At 33.5% G+C, this 17,464-nt stretch overlaps 2 protein-coding genes across 2 annotated transcripts; one reads left to right on the top strand and one right to left on the bottom strand.

Moving 5' to 3' along the window:
• Positions 1-97: 97 nt before the first annotated feature.
• LOC136413573 (DENN domain-containing protein 2A-like) lies at positions 98-17,259 on the bottom strand. Its single transcript, XM_066397213.1, has 13 exons — positions 17,102-17,259; positions 15,253-16,986; positions 11,898-11,963; positions 10,754-10,816; positions 7,010-7,238; positions 4,890-5,098; positions 4,291-4,496; positions 3,798-4,018; positions 3,627-3,740; positions 3,304-3,460; positions 2,708-2,879; positions 2,427-2,654; positions 98-2,373 (listed from the first exon to the last, which is right to left on the bottom strand). The coding sequence occupies exons 2-13, from the start codon at positions 16,903-16,905 to the stop codon at positions 2,170-2,172; spliced, it is 3,522 nt and encodes a 1,173-aa protein (XP_066253310.1). The 5' UTR covers positions 16,906-16,986; positions 17,102-17,259; the 3' UTR covers positions 98-2,169.
• LOC136413623 (myrosinase 1-like) lies at positions 7,701-9,611 on the top strand. The gene is made up of 7 exons (XM_066397304.1): positions 7,701-7,843; positions 7,891-8,224; positions 8,274-8,705; positions 8,757-8,926; positions 8,979-9,252; positions 9,306-9,412; positions 9,467-9,611. The coding sequence occupies exons 1-7, from the start codon at positions 7,749-7,751 to the stop codon at positions 9,609-9,611; spliced, it is 1,557 nt and encodes a 518-aa protein (XP_066253401.1). The 5' UTR covers positions 7,701-7,748.
• Positions 17,260-17,464: the final 205 nt, after the last annotated feature.

Raw genomic sequence — 17,464 nt, 5'->3', positions numbered from 1 at the left:
TACGGGGTGTTCCATTAACAAAGATCATCGGCCAGATTTTTAAAATAATAAGTTGGGGACCAACTTACTACAATAAATAATAAACAGCTGCAGGAAATAATACAAAAACAGTTTATTCAAGTTTATAAAAATAGTTTAACGTTTTATAAAAAGTTCTTAATCTAATCTAAGCTAATAGTAATACAAAGTATTTACAACAGATCATTCTATGAATGTACGTGGAATTTCAATACTAACAACTGTAAACATTTAACTATGTTATACAAGGGGGAATTTTTTAAAGTGAAACAAAGCAATTATTCCAAATCAAATTATAGTTGATTCATAAAATTTATTACACATATTTGAAGCTCAAGGAGTACATTTTGGCACTTTTTACAATTATGGGGGGGGGCATACTATGACCCCAAAGTTATTTAAAAAAAAAACGCAGAATAATGTAAAGTAAATCCAGGCGCCATTTTCTTAGCTTTTTTAGAATACTGCTTAGTTCCATGTAAAAAAAAATTCACCCTGTATAAAAATTGATCAATATACTCGTACTATTATTCTAAAGTTATAAACAGTAAAGTGTACATATAAGGCACTAAAAGTACTTCAAATGTACTATAAACATTCAATTTAAAGCTATATTCATTAGCTTTAAAAACATTTAAATACGTTGTAAGATCGTATATCAGAGATTCGAATAAAGTCTCTAAGGTATTTCTACAAGTAAAAACAATCTTAAATTAAGGCAATCATCTTTCCCTCCAAATAGATATGGGTAAGACGCAAATTGAGATTGATGATGTGTGTGACGCAGTACAGTACAGCGCGTTTTTTGCAACTAGTGGAATAGTTATTTACCCAAGAAGTACGGAAAGTGATACTTTATGGTATATAGATCGTAGTTGCGATCGTATTTCCGACTTATACAACTTACTGCCTTCACCATACCTTGCTCGTGGTATAATTACTTTCTGTAATTGTGAGTTAAATTACACGCACAACTATTACACGTACAGTAAAAAGTTTCTCAGCATCCATGTCAATGTCAAATATCCAAAATACTCCTGACTCTACACATGCCACTTTAATTTGCGTATGGTAAAACTAATTACCGTAAGCTCATACGAAAATTATTTTAAACCGCGCTGTATCCCATCGAGTTACTAATTTACACGGATTCAATTCATTTCCGCTAAGTACAAAAACACATGCTCTGTTATGTTACATCACACGCGTTTCAATTAGCGCCTTGTCAAGGAACAGAAAAGGGTTTGATTTTCTAAGCTTTAGCTCCAATAATATTGAAAAACACCACTTTTTATATTTAAGATATGATGGATTTTTAAAGTTCATGTAATTAAGTAAGTCACCATAGAATATAAACTTTTGGTCGACTAGCAATTTGATTGGTCGTTTAATTGGCATAAAGACTTCGTGTATGCGCATATTTGACGATTCTAAATCATTAGATGATAAAAAAAATTGATGGCGTATGTCCTGATCTCAATTAAGTAATCAAATAAACTGTGAGCAGATCAAAAGTATAATTTGTAGTAGCCAAAATAAAACTTTTAGAACCATAATAAAACTTCCTTACACTAAAACAACCTAACTTACCTATGTAGACACCACTGCTCTACTTTAACAAATATTCGGTGTAGAAGTAAGGTCTGGATTATTTCACTGCTATGGCAAATGTCAAAGAAACACAAAATCGACAAATTTTAAAGCGATTTCGACTGTCTTAATTTTAATATTGGTAACATATTAGACAGATCCAGATCACTTTCGCCAACCATATTACCACATTGAGTGTACAATGCTGTGGGTACCTGAATTCGTCATTAATTATTCTAAATCCACCTCTTTTTGATCTTCGCGTAAAAGTTTTCTTCTTTCGTGTGGTTTAATTTTGGGCGTCCATATATTATTTCCACATTGTAGAATTAAACAAAACCCTTTTTTGAGAGAAGTCAATCATAGGCAATGCATTGGATGCCATAACAATTTTGTAATATTAACCTTAAACTACATATTCAGAGATTTATAAATTCCTTTGGCACATGTGTATTAACACAAGCTAAATGTATCATAAATACTTCTAAAAAAATGAAAGAAAAGCAGTGATGTCTTTAAATGTGTAAAAGAAAAGATACTAAATAATAATCAGTCTATAGTTTACCGGTGCCATTCAATCAATTTATCCAAAATAACGCGACTCTCGTCTGAACCATACAATTCAATTTTTTTATCAAAAGTAGCCAAACTTTCCGAATTGTTAAGCGCCGTGTCCATGAAAGCGTGGAACATACACGTCTCCGTAAACATCTTCAAAAAACGCCTGATTCCTTTGGATTTGCCTGCTTTTATCAAGTCATCTTTCTGTGAAAAACATCAATTTAAGTCATGAAATCCCAAAACTAATTAAAACTTACTTGAAACTTTCTGTCCACAATATACTGCTTATAATTTTTAAAACAGCTTATAAACACATACAAATAGGCGTCTGCCAAATAGACAGAATAAACGTATTCTCTAGTTTTGTTATTGTTCGCCAGACTAATAAATTGTCGCCACACTTTCTGCAAGCTGCTGCTAAGGATCTTCATTTCATCTCCTTCTTCTACTAAGACCGATTGTGTGTCCAAATTCACAACAATTCCCTATGAAAAAGTACGTATATTAGACATTAGATGCTAATACAATATACAGTTACGTTTTCGATATGACGGTCTTCTATGGCATCTTCTGAAAGAACACCGCATACTACCGGCGTGGGGCTTTCCACTATGTCCCAAAGGGCCTCCGGTAGAATGGGGATAAAAGTATGGTACCATGTAAATGGATACAGAATACTTTGTAAAGAATCGACGCATGAGGAGAGTTCGCTAAAAAAATAATTTTTTTTAGTGAAATTGGTATAATGTTTTAGGCTAAAACAATAAAGCAACTTATTTAATAGCATGTTAAAGATATCCAGATAAAAATTTGTTTGAGCTGACTGAACCAACTGTCAAAATTCTGGTTTATTAAAACTGTGCTCTTGACAAAATCTTCCGTAATTACAATATTACAATACGCAAACTTGGGATCTTGGGTAACATTGAACTCTATAAAACTAAAAAAATAATAGAAAGAAGAAATGGCGGAAGTCTCAAATTTGTTAAATTAATTTTTAGCTTAAATGATAACATTTGTATTTTTCAAATTTTCTAACAAACCAGAAATTTAAAATTTCCTGAATCATAATTTTTCACTTGAATATTTTTGTACTTATTTCTAAACATAACATCTAAATTAATATTGTTTTACCTTATAACTGAACTGATCAACACCACTTTGCGCTCCAATAGAAGGGAAGAGAAAATTTTCAACAGAATATCAGAAGGTAATTTATGGAGTTTTTTTAAATCTGCGTCCTCGTATCTGGGGTCTGGATGTAGTGTTAAAACAAGCTCTGTTGTGTTACCTGAAAATGAAATATAAGAAATATTTTCCAAAGCATAAAAATTCACGTAACCACATGCAGTTTACTTCATAAGTATAAAACCAAAAATACCCATTGTTTTTAAAATTAAGTGAATTTATAAAAACTGCATGTAACTTTTCTCTGCAGTTTTGCTTATAACGCTTACCTTCATAAGTAACATAACTAGGACTCGAGCAGTTCTCTAAAATATCATTCTCAGACACAAAAATGGCAGTCTTCCTACTGTTAGTCAAAGTACCATATTCTCCAGTTTTATTCACTAAAACCGTCGAGAATAAGATTCGACTCTACACAACCCTAATGAACTTTAATTTACCGTGAATATAACTACTCAGATCTAAACTCTCCTCCAACTCATTCAAGTTCCCATTGCCACTTTCCTGATCTTCGATGAATGACAAGTTTATTGAAATACTTTGGCCAGGTTTCGGGAACTTTTTAAGGTAAAATTGGCTGATCAGCTGCTCCCGGAATTTATCCTGAATGCCATGACGACATTCCAGCTCGAGAAGAATTTTTTTATAGAATTGAGGAGCCCTAAGGAAAAAAAATAGAAAATCATGATGAAAGAAAGTTACAGTAAAAGAACTGGAAGTTTGAACAATGAAGAAAAAATAGTCACTATTAGAATAATTACTAGTCGAAGGGACACCATGTGGTTAATATATGAAGAGGCACAATACAAAACTCGTGTGCCTATTAGCAACGCATACCAATGCAATTAATTGTCGAGTTAAACGTCTATCTATCTTCATCGACTTCATATATCACAATAACAACATACGCACTTTAAAGATGTGAATACTTACTTATATTTACTCAAAATGCAATAAGCCAATGGCAGACAGTAAGTCGAACCCTCCGGCAGTACCCTTCGACAGTACCCATAAGTTCTATCACCTGTTTCGTTAGTAACCAAAAGAGTGTAAGTTTGAGCTGCGTTTGTGCCCTCCAGTGGTGGACTGTCCGGGCTCTCTGGAAAGCACAGCTGCTCTATATCTCTGGGAATTTCAACCTAAATTTAAAAATACTGTGTAGCAGTAAATCTCTGTAATCCTTAATGGATGTTAAAATATCTGATGACTTAACAACTATTAATAATACAATCTATAATGGTGAAGTAACAATACATGCCCTAAATAAATCTTAACACTGCAATAACACCAAATGCATTTTTCCCAAAGATTATTGAGGATCAATTAAAATATTAACATGTTATTCAAACAATAATAAGCTTCAATTGTTGGCTACATATACTAATAACAAAATTATCAAGTTGTGCGATCTATTAGAATTACACGGATTAACAAAATTCACAGATTGCAAATAGCAATAAAGCTAGAAAATTGTGTTCTAATACTATCTGTAAAATGTGGCATAACTAATGGGAAAACAATTACCAACTTACATTAGGAGGAAATTTGAATTTGATCTGGGCACAGTCTCGCACTTTCTCAATTACCAGACAGCAGTAAAATAAGGTGTCTTTGTTGATTTTAGGTTGTTGGTACTTGGGGGCTGTTTTCTGAAATGTGTGGAACCTGGCAACCATGCGAGCCACTTTACCCTCTTCTGTATCCGAGTTCCTGGATCCAACAACAGTGTTGAAACTCCGATCTTAAGAAAAAAATTTAACTAGTACACTGACATCTGTTTCAAAGTATTAAAAGAAAAACATTACAAGGGCATAAAAATGTTCAATGTGCTCTATTTTTCAAAGGATTGGTCCTGATAAACCTGCAATTACAATGCCCTTACATGCTATCCTCCTACAAATAACGCACAATTTTGGATTCTGGTTGTACATTGAAGAACGCAATTTTATATGTAGCAGGAGTTGCCATTTCATAATTTAAAGGTATACCAATCAAGCTCAAATTTCCGTTTACGGTTCGGTATTTTTATGGAAGTGTTTTATTATTTTTATGAGCCATAGTTACAAGTAATTATTGTTGATATTGCTGATGTTGTCATGAAAAATTTTCTAAATTATATTTATCTTTATTATTATCATGTTATTTTTGCTTATTTTTGTGTCGATCTTCACTCTTTCCAATCTTTCCTTTTGCCTCTATTTTATCTTCAGGTGGGGTTTAACGAATGCACATTTGAAAATTTGCTGCACGTGAGAAATCTAAAAGCCTCGTAATACAAATGAACATTGACCGGATAAATAGCCTTGATAGCGTCCAGAAAATCATAACTATTTGCATCACCGAAAGATTTGCGCAAGATACGCGCCCAAGTAGTCCCAGATTATGTGATTTCCATCTTTTTATACCACTGAAAAAGGCAATGGAAGGCTCAAAACTTCAGGTTGATCGATGATGATGTTACCCAGTTTGTACATAGGGCTTTACATTCGACCAAAAACATTCTATAAAAGTGACATTATGAAACTCCCACAACGTTAGTGAAAGTAGGTTGACTCACATGGTAAATACGTGAACAAATCGTAAAATTTTGTTATGCATACTGCAGTTAAGTGAAAAAATTACAATAGTTACATGTATTTTAATTTATATATGAACATTCTAGGAACATTCGGGTTAATTTCATGGAACCAGTAGCCACATTAGTCTGGGATTAAAATTTAATGTAATTTTAGCTGATTCCTAATTCCTATTAATTGATGGGTGTTCGGACTTCTTGCATGTTGTAAATCATTGCTCATCTCCCGTTGTAAATCACGGCCAAGGGAAAGAATACCCTTTGTTGGAAAGGAGACACATGGGTCCACTTGTACCGTTTACAAGTGGACAACGGCTAGGAAACATGTGTGCTGCACATGGAGTGCAGCTGACCAAGGATCAGGGAGACAGGCAATGGTGATATACAACAAGAAACCAGAACACCCTTGGCAAGTGATCGAAACGGGCGCACTTGATATCCTTCGGGAATTTTTGTTATCACTGTCTTAGTTGTTATCTTCGTTACTTGTTAAAATAAATACGTTAAAATCCATCACAACTGAGCAGTTAATTCCTCAGGCGTACGTCATTCACGGACCTCTATTTACCACTGAGCATTACGAGATGATATGAGGATAGTCACCACTACATACCACAATGGGTTTATAAGCCTGGTCGGTTGTAAAATGTTTGAAAAAAAGCTAATCTCTTTCAACACTGCCAGTAGGCATTACGATACAGTTCAACTAAAAACCGTACTATTGCGAATGCACATTATTAAACAAGTGGGAGCTTACGATTGAGTGTTTAAAATTTTATAGATATTTTCGAATACAATATATGCGATTAACAGTTTGAGATATACTGTATTGAGGCTTATATCGGATTCATAGTATTGGGTTCCTGTTTGAACAAACAACCTCATAAGTAATAGTAATTAAAAAAAAGTAATCATTAGTAGAGGAGTAGAGATATGCATTGATTGTTTCTAATCCAAACCGACCTGTATTATTCTAAAAAATTTTAACAACTCAAACTGACTTTAAAGGTTAAGAGCCCTAATTCATTTATTAACTTAAAAGAACCCACTAAAATACTCAAAAATCAATAATCTTACCTAAAGTTTGCCTTAAGGAATTCTTCAATACCTCCACCCGGTTGCAACTATCCTGCTGACCGCTGTCCGTTAATTCTGCTCCCTTCTTTATTTTCGGCAGCGTCTGCCTCCTTTGTTCGAAATTTTCAATCAGATATCGTATCTTAGCGTGGGGATCATCAGTGACAGGACTAGGATTCGAATCCAAGTCTGAGGTGAATGAGGAGAGGGAGGAATTTTCCGCTGATATCTACACAGAGAAAAAATGGTGAACGAAAACACGCACAATGTATGAGAAATAATTTAGTCGTAAAGGCAATAAAAGTGAATTACGGCGAAACGCAAAATAAATATAAATAATAATAATAAAATGTAATAAAATAATAATAAAATTTTTCAAGGCTGATAATAATCAATGAAATTTGGGCGGAAATTAGAAATCAATTTTATTGTTACATTTTACTCAATACAACATTTAACCAGTACTGCAATATGAATGGAAAAATAAAATAACTCCATTTATTTTAATTTTTGACTTTCATACATCCATATTTTATTTGATTTTCATTTATATTTGACTTTCCTTATCTAATGATAAATGTGCACATATTTTGGTTGTCCCGTATAAAATTTACAACCCTGCTTTCCTTTATAATAGCTAATTAAATTCACCGATGCTTGTACCATCACAAGGAACAATAATTCTTTGGATTGGTATCCATTTATAAACTAGCAAATCACGTAAGATACATCAGTCAATATGAGAACCGAAAGCACTTCATCTCACCATCTATTAAAAGTTCCTCCATTATTCCATTATCTCACAGTTATATGCATTTTTACATTCAATACTGAGTAAGTTTTACCTAATATTTTTCGAAAATTAAATCTTAAAACCGCAGGGTAACTTCGGTATGCAAAAAATGTTTTGAAGCAGACTTCATATGGGGCACAGCAACGTCTTCATATCAAGTGGAGGGTGCCTGGAACCTCAGCGGGAAGGGGGAAAATATATGGGATATGTACACCCATAATTATCCGGAACTGATTAGAGATGGTAGCAATGGGGACGTAGCAACGGATTCTTACCACAAGACTGATCAGGATGTTGAGCTTCTCAGAAATTTGGGGGTGAAAATTTATAGGTTTTCCATATCGTGGGCTCGAGTATTGCCCGATGGGACTTTGAACAATATCAACAAAGAGGGGGTGGATTATTATTTAGACTTGATTCAGGTAAAAAAATATTTCTTCAGTAATGTAGGTAAATAACAAATGATTATAGAAATTAAAAAATAATAACATCGAACCCATGATAACCCTATATCATTGGGACCTTCCTCTAGCTCTTCATGAGCAGGGAGGCTGGACCGACTCTTCTATTATCGAATATTTTGCTGACTATGCAGCATTCTGTTATGAACGATTCGGACCTTACGTCAAATACTGGATAACCATGAATGAGTCTCTAATGATATGTTACTACGGGTATGGAACAGGGACTCATGCTCCAGGATTAAAAGAATCAGGCACTTTGACCTATGATTGCTTTTACTACCAGCTTATGGCTCATGCCAGAGCTTACAGGATTTATAATGACACTTTTAAGGCCACACAGAATGGTGAAGTTGGGACAGTTTTGGTATCTCATTACCCTGAACCGCTAACTGATAGTGAAGAAGACAAGCATGCTTGTGAAAACTATCTACAATGGAATGTAAGCTGTTAATATTAGAAAGAGTTTGATTAGATAAAGTGATATTATTAGATAGGTTTGGTGGCAAACCCAATGGTTCATGGCAACTGGCCTCAAATAGTCATAAACAGGGTTGGCAATCTCAGCGCTTTGCAGGGATATAATAAATCGAGACTTCCCGAACTCACCGATGAGGATATTAAGTACATAAAGGGCACCTATGACTATTTCGGATTAAACTAGTATAGAATTTACTTATTTTTATGTTAACCACGTAACAACATTTCGCTTCAGTTACACAACATTCTATATCACATCAATGCCAAACATATCGGAGTTGGAGTTGACTACTGCAAGTTTTGACGTGGACAAGAACGCAGTAACGTCGTCTAACGCGAGCTGGCCTGTGGCAGAAAGTGTATGGTTGCATAACGTACCAAAAGGGCTTAGAAGGTTGCTCAAATGGTTGTCGGAAACTTATAACGGCCCCAGGATTATTATAACTGAAAATGGTTGGTCGGATGGTGGGGAAACTTTGAACGATACTAGCAGGATCACCTACATACAGGCATTGAAAGAGAAGATTAGTTTCTTTGCGAAAAATCATTATCATTTTTACAGGGTCACGTCTGCAATGTGCTGATGTCCAAATACTTAGACGGAGTCAATATCTTTGGTTATTTGTATTGGTCTTTTATGAATAATTTCGAATGGAACGCAGGATACATGTAAATTTCTTTGTAAGTGCTAAGAAGTTTTATGAGCTTGCATGGAAATTTTAGGGAGAAATTTGGACTCATCGATGTAGATTTTGAGAGTGATAATAAAACGAGGACGCCCAAAGAGTCTTATTATTACTACAAAAATTTAGCTGAGAGCGGTTGCCTCGAATATTGCGCTTTCAAAGATACGCCTGAAATTGCTTAATAAAATTTTATTGAAATAGAATTAAGCTAATTAAACATATTTAGTTCTTTTCAAATGTTCTTTTATATTTTCAATTTCTCATGATCTTTGGAGAAAACCATCAAAATTGCATTAACTTGAGAATTAATACATACCATAATGTGATTACTAATAATGATCTATTAGGACGAAAGGAAAACTCACTCACAATACACAGATAACGAAACTCAACTAATTTACATCAGATGCAGAAATGGAGATCCAATATATATTTCGTACCATAAGCCAATTTTTCATGCAAAGTTGTGGGGAAATTGCTCATTTGTTAGTCATCTATTCATAACTAATTATGACCCTCTCGCAGAGACATAAATATTAAAACCTCTAGAAAAGATGACCATATTAATTTTGTATCTCATCAAATACAAAAACATACCAATGACTTTTTGTAATATTCTCTCAACAATCCTTACATTATTTATCTTTTTAGTTTTAAATAAGGATTGTTAAACCTATCTAGAGGATTCAATAGTCACTGAAAAGTAATTAAACTAATTTCTTATAAACAATGGTACTGTGTACTGCCAACTATACGGTGGCTTTAAGGGGGATTTCGGCAAACGGAAACAGCCTAAAACTTTAAGTTGGGTAAGTACCGGAAGTAGGAACACAAAGGCAAATGTAGTTTACTAAAAGAAATTCGTATGTCCTTAGCACAGCAATAAACGTAAATTGAGATTGAGGTATCGACAGCAAGAAGCATGAAATCTTAGAAACAAATTGATCTAAATGAATTCAAACAGGCTTTTTGTAGTTAATGAAGACAGAGCCTGGTAAGAACTCCTGCTTATGGCTGGATATAATAAAATCAGCTAACAGTACCAAGACTAATGCAACAATATCAATTTGTTGCGCCTTAATGAAAATTTTATGTAAATACTTTAAATATTATTATTGGAACAAGGGATTTCACAGTTCCATATAAAGTAGTTAGAAATGCAAATGATAAGGGTATGTGTGTAACCGGTGGAATATTTACACTTACACATTTTCTAACTTTTTAACACACAGGCAACTGATTGAACTTGCAAGGTGGCAGGAAATAAGAAAATCAGTAGGTACTTTATAAATTATAAAGGGAGAAAAGTTTTATGAACACTAACCTGTCTGTTTAAAGATGTACTGTCTCTGTCTTCTTTTAGATCGTCTAGTTTAGTATCCATAATCTAAGAAAGGAAAAAGAGATAATATTTTATTAACGATTTGAGGAAATCGAAATGTTTCATTTTATAAATTAAAGTTTTGTTTAATTTTTACTTTTACAAATATGTACAAATTTTATGCTCTAAAAGCTTGCATTTTGAGAGGTCTTTAGGGGCGTCATAATATAAAGAATTGATGGCATTAATTGCGGAAAAAAAATCAAACCTCCTTAACGTTTGGTTAAATAATTCACCCAGGCTCAGATTATATTCTTCTATTTAGCTATAATGAACAATTCAATGCATAAGTAACGGGAAATCATAAAAAAAAACCTTACAATAGATAGTGAACTGTAAACGTAGGACGGTGATTAAGCCGTTTGTTATTTAACATCAAATATCTGACGAGTAGATAACGGCAATGAATCAATCTAAGACATTCCTTTGGTATTTTAACATATGCATCTAATTAAATAGAATATATTATTATGAGTGACAATGTAAAACTTTGAAAAAGATCGAATGTTGAGAATATTTCGGTAACTATATCTATCGTAATTTTCTCAGTTTCACACTGCCTCACATTCCAATTTTCGTGAAACATATAATGTGCTTAACCTACCAATAGCCTACATCCCAATATCATCGTACAGTTGCTTAATCTGAAATGCAACAGACACCAAAATTGTGTCTAACAACTTCAAATCACCCCCAACCTTATTATTGAACACACTATACAAATACTGAATTTCCTCAACTTTATCCTGTAACTTCTTCACTAAATAGTTCACCTGCATTTAACATTCTTTACATTCTATTAGCAATTCTCCGTTAATGGAAACTTACTCAGCCAAACGAGCTTTCAACTTATCGATTCATTTTCTATTGTTGGAATTTTCTTTAAAACGAGTTATTCATCTGTGTTTGCTAAAATGTCTATATCTTCCAAGTATTTTGATATCTTCTGGAAACAATTCTCCCCTTACATGCAATTGTAATACTGATTCATACATTTGACAACTTCGCTTTTTTTACATATTTTACTTTAAGATACGTTTACCACATTTCTACTCGTCACATCTTAATTACTTCTAGAAATGCTCACCGGTAAAGCTGAAAAACTGCTTCCTTGAGGACTCTGTCCTGTGTCCTCCTGTATAAGAGTGGTGCTCTGCAAGAAAAAATCAGGTTAACACAGCAAACTTGGGGAGAACATATTCCACTAACTGAAGCGACACTGTGCTAAATGATTGGAGTTTGAATCGTGCAGGAAACTTAGTCACATTAAAAATGTAATGCAGATTGTGTCTGTGAAGTGGGAATTACCATAGCTTAATAAAATATTTATGGATTTGTGTGGTTGTGATAAGACCAAGCAAGAATCTTTATTTGATCAAAACGAACATGGAACTAAATATAACCCTTAGGATCTGAAGTTTATCTTATTACCTAATCACTACCGTTGTTTGCGTCTACATAAAATATAATAGCATATAAATAAAATAACAAGAGTTCCCTTTTATTACTACAAATATGACGTCACCAGTGTATTTTTTAAGACCATAAAAATTCTGATAAGTAAGCAATAAGTTTGCAATAATAAAATAACTGAATATTTGATGTACTAAATTGATTATATTTGAATAAAGGCAAAATGTATTCCTTCCTTATCAAGTTTATATCCACAAATCAGGCTTATAAGGTAAGGTAATCAGTCATACAACTTACATATGTCTTTTTTGCTATTGAAATCTTGAACAGATCTAAAAAAAGGTAAAACGGCAGGGCAAGGTTAAATAAATGCAATATTTAAATTGTCGCAACGCTATAATAGCATAACAGTATAGAAAACGAATGATTCATTGTAATTATTGCAACAATGCTCCTCTTAAATATCTCATTATTCGAGTAATTAGTACAGGGATCCTCCATTTCTTTTTTCTTACTATTAACACTGCCATTATAACGATGCAAGAGCTAAATAGTACCAGTTTCCATTTAAAAATAACTTAACTTAGGCATTTTCTATCATCCTAAACCTAAGCGTTAAATTATTTCAACAATACAATACGAACGGCCATAAAAAAATCTGTAACGGTGTCTATGGCTATAGAACTTCTCTTCATATTAAACAGGCATTGTTAGATAGCAAAACAGTGAGAAAAGTATGTATATTAGGAATAATAGGTATTTCTTTCCATTCTCCTTTGGAAGGATTAAATACTATTGTTATGGTCTGAACTTCTGTGGATGAAGCTTTAATAGAGTTTAAACTTCTACCAGTCATTTTACCTGTGGGACACACTGTGTATATACCTACAGGGTCTCAAAGTGTCCTGTAATTTTTGGGATATCTATTTCAAATCGTGATGGTTGTTTTTTTAATTTAATTTAGCTAAAACGCAATATTCTCGCAGAAAAAATATGGTGTCCACTTTAGTCCACTAGGTGGAAACTAGATACTGCACATCTTAATTATTCATAATATTCACTTATAATTAGATAAACCAAATTAATTCTGTCTCATACAAATCCAACCATCGACCTATCAGGTATTATGAACTATCGAGTGAACTAAGTTTCAGTATTAAATGCCGAACGGGTGGAATTTAAAGAAAAAAAATGATTTAAATCTAACAAATAAAAGCCGTTATTCCCATATAACTTCACAGATATTCCCTGCTTCAAATGCCTGCTGTAGCTATTCAACAAATATATCCACCTTGCCTCCATTAATATTTATATATTCAAATTAAACAATAATTCCCATTAAGTCATAAGTTTCAGTTAATATACATTCTACACAAACCGGCCCCAAAGTCTCTTATAACATTCATACTTAAAATATCACCCGTATGCTTGGGGACCCGTTTATAAGTTATTAATTGCAGTTATGTGTCTTAAACAGCTGTTTTTTGAGGCCACTAGCGGCATTATTGCAAATGTTCGCAATACTTTCATGCACGCAAAACCACCTGATCCTACTTGGAATATTTTCTTCTCATAAAATATCTCTTGGCATGATGCAGTAACGCTACCGCAATCGTCTAATTGATAGAATGAAAGTACTTGGGCCGAGGTTGGTGCATGCAAATACACGGTTAGTATTTTAATCTGACAACCCTGCAGAGAGTAAAAGTTTACACTCCTAGAATTGGTGTAGGTATTTACTGCAAATTTTGCATTAATTATTAAGAAACTTATTTACAGAAGGTAAAAGCTTGCGGTCATTAACAAAGTAATAAATACAGATTTATGGAAATTAATCAATTTTAGAGAGTTACGATCCAGACTCAGAACTGCTGTGAGAAGGGAGATTAACAGCATAATTCAAACAAAGAAATCAAAAAAACCCTTACCCGAATTAATTTTCGAATTTCCCTAATGGTCCCTTTAATTTTCTTCATTTCAAAATTCATTACGTAGTACCACCCTCTGGGCAAATACAGAACACCTGTAGCCTGTAGCTACCGAATTCAACTGAAAATAGGTGAGTTTTTATTTCTCAATGCGGATAAACATTTTTTAATACCCCATTAAATACTACTTAACTCTGCCTCATTTTATAAATAGCATGGATATCTGCCAATAAATAGGAAACATAAAGATGTATATTATCTGGTCGGTTCCCATGACTTCCATAGGGTTTATGTAGGTTTGGGGGACACAACATTAGTTCAATATAAACCAAAAAATAACTCTGTTTATTTATATATTATTATATTAACCTCCATTTTTTGGGGGATTATTGATAAAAATATTCACTATATTTAAAGGGAATCTCAAGGGACTGATATTTTTATTATTAATATTGTAATTACCGTAATTACCTGCTTGAAAATTAGAGTATTTATTTTCTGCCAAAAATATTTTAAGTTTTTAGCGTGTACGCAAAAGTAAATAATAGTCATATGATGAATAAGAAGTAATAAAATTATAAAATGAAAATTTGCCAGCAAATCAGCTTTGCGGCATTTCCACCGATTTCAATTTATTATTACAAATAGTAGAGAATGAAATTGATCATAAATAAACCCAAAATAAAACAGATAATTGAAGACCTGAAGCAAAAAAATGAGATTCGGTTTTGAAACTAACTCTAATTTTTTTTTAACCCTTTAGTCATTGTGACAAACAGTATAATTCAATATCTGTAGGGTTATTAGCCTTCTATTTATCTCCTCAAATTGTTTTCTACCATACCTTTTATTATAATTAACTAATTGATTGCAAAGCAGATTTACTCACAAACTTCCATTTTGTAACTTTTACTTTCTTCACATTATTTCCTGCCCTATCTTTTCTAACCTGCTGTCTATTACAACTTTGATAGTTTTGAAAGGTTAATCAACATCAAAGATAACTTAAAATTTCATAACTCAAATTTAATTAGAAAAACGCAATAACGAAGTAGGCGTGTATTTTATCCATTTATTCCATATGTTGTTATAAACACTTACCATATAATATAAACTGCCCCTGTTGCTCTTCCCAAAATCGCCACCAATCCCTGAATTTCTGTTCTGTATAGGTTCAGCATAAATAGGATCTTTGGGCCTCTCCACAAAAAATGAAGAATTGGGCTCCTTAATTCTCTGATAAGCCGGGTTTCCACACCCAAAAGAATTATTAAAGCAATTCAGGTCTCCCAGCAGGAAATCTGAAAACCCATTTGAGTTTTTGTCAGTTTCAACTTTTGGAGTGTGAAAACCACTGGGAGGCTTCGGCAAATTTCGGCTGGATTTACTCCTAAATAACAGACTGTCATCACTATCTTCCCCTGAAGTAGTTGAAACATCTACTTTCTGCTGCTTCCGAGTTTTCAACTTATTGTTTTTCAAAGCCATTTCCAATTTGTTAAGCATATATTTAGGATCATTTCTTCTCCCATTTTTCTTCCCCACATTTTTTCTATCCATCTCTTTTGTTACATTAAGGAATGGCGGATTTTCCTTACTGTATACATTTAAAATTTGATCCCCACAATGCTGGAAAGTCCTTGGAGGTTTCTTGGGAGCTGGCCCATCAGGAAGAGGCTTTTTCAAAGCTACTTTTAAGGAATCCGTCCATCCTCCAGGCAAATCTTGGCTTAAGGCCTTCTTGAGGGTCTCGAGAAAAACTTTTTTATCTACATCAGTTAACTGTAAGGTACTTTTAGTGTAAATATCTTTAATTTTTGGTTTAAACAAAGGCGACTCTGCATTACTACTTGAAGATTCGCTAGGTTGTTTGTTTCTTAGAGATTTTGGAATTGGTTCTGTGTATAATAGAGAGAGGTTTATGTTTTTTAATATTGCAGATTCATCTAGGTCGGTTCCATATATAACCGGTTTTTCTTTGTGCTTTTCTATAGTTGGAACATTTCTAGGGCTTACAGGCAGATTTTCAGTCATCCTCTCACAACAACTTGAGCTAAATTTACTCCTAATAGAATGGAAATCATGTGAGCTCTTAGATTTAATTAATAAAGGTTTTTTGAATGACTTCAGGTCATACAAATCAGTCTTATTGATGCTACAACCTACACTCTTATTGCTCATATCCTCTGCGCAATGTGAATGCAAAAATGAGCTATTGTAAGTCAATATACTAGCACTAGAAGAATCACAGAAAATAATCTCGGGAGTATAGTTCAAATCACTTGACAGGGGCACCTTTGAGGAACAAGCCTCATTGTCCCTACACTGCCTTTCCACTTTATTATCAGAGCTTTTAACATTGTTAAATTGCTTTACTTTGGTTTCAAATAATGTCCTCTGAAGTGGGTCATTCCGCTTGAATTGTTCTTGTTTATCAAGTAGTATTTCACTGTGTTTGTCTACTCTAAAGGCAGGAGTCCTCTTAATGTTACACTTCTGAGGATCAGACAATTGCTTTACAAGGGTAGGATGTGCCGCTAAAGGTTTTACTTTAGATTCCTTAGGGTTTTCTTTGGGAGTAGTGGTTAATTGATTTAATCTAGCCCTTTCACTTAAAGGAAGATTTCTTTCAACTCTCAAGTTATTTTTTGTAGGTGGGGCTTTGGTAACAGGGGTCTGGCTTTGATTCTCGATATTCTCAAACTTATTTTTAATAGATTTAACTCGGTTGCAGTTTTGTGGAGGTCTGTACATTGTAAAATTCCAAATTGTGGTTACATGTTACAAGCAGTGGTCAGTGTGTCAGAGAGAGAACAGGTGCCTTTCGTAATTGATCTGTAAATGAAAAAATTGCTCTAAATACTTACAATTTGGATCTTCAGACTGAGCAAACACTTCAGCCAAATAATCACCATACTATTTAACACTGGCCAATGAAAATTTAACTTACCGAGTAGACTTTCTTAAAAGAATTAATTAAAATGATTGTATTAATTAACTGCTCGATGAACACGGGGTGTTTAGTGTTGAACGGTTTTTATTATTAAAGCGGAGAGCCGTTGTCTTTCGCGATCTGCCGTTCTAATTATTTTGACGTTTCGGTTCCTGTCATTACAAAAAACACAAGGTTGCTGACCTTGAAGACTATGATCTCAACTATAGGCAACCACACATGCATGTGGTGTATGTTTAATTGCAAGGTTTTTACTGACTGTTGTATTGTTGCACTGTAACTCACATCGACTACATATTTGAATATTTACAATTGCCAGCAATTTACTTCAAAATTAAAAATAGCTATTCTCTACATTAT

This window comes from Euwallacea similis, chromosome 14, assembly GCF_039881205.1.
Source record: "Euwallacea similis isolate ESF13 chromosome 14, ESF131.1, whole genome shotgun sequence".
NCBI lineage: Eukaryota > Metazoa > Arthropoda > Insecta > Coleoptera > Curculionidae > Euwallacea > Euwallacea similis.
Note: the sequence above shows the minus strand (reverse complement) of the source record. Positions and strands in the feature narration are given on the sequence as shown.

Excerpts from the sequence above, each read along its gene's own strand:
- LOC136413623 (XM_066397304.1), top strand. The coding sequence starts at position 7,749 with ATGAGAACCGAAAGCACTTCATCTCACCATCTATTAAAAGTTCCTCCA. Across the intron at positions 8,225-8,273 it reads ATTATTTAGACTTGATTCAG|AAATTAAAAAATAATAACAT; the intron begins GTAAAAAAATAT and ends AAATGATTATAG. Across the intron at positions 9,253-9,305 it reads GCAGGATCACCTACATACAG|GGTCACGTCTGCAATGTGCT; the intron begins GCATTGAAAGAG and ends TCATTTTTACAG.
- LOC136413573 (XM_066397213.1), bottom strand. The coding sequence starts at position 16,905 with ATGTACAGACCTCCACAAAACTGCAACCGAGTTAAATCTATTAAAAAT. Across the intron at positions 4,497-4,889 it reads AATTCAAATTTCCTCCTAAT|GTTGAAATTCCCAGAGATAT; the intron begins GTAAGTTGGTAA and ends TTTTAAATTTAG. Across the intron at positions 4,019-4,290 it reads TGCATTTTGAGTAAATATAA|GGCTCCTCAATTCTATAAAA; the intron begins GTAAGTATTCAC and ends TTTTTTCCTTAG.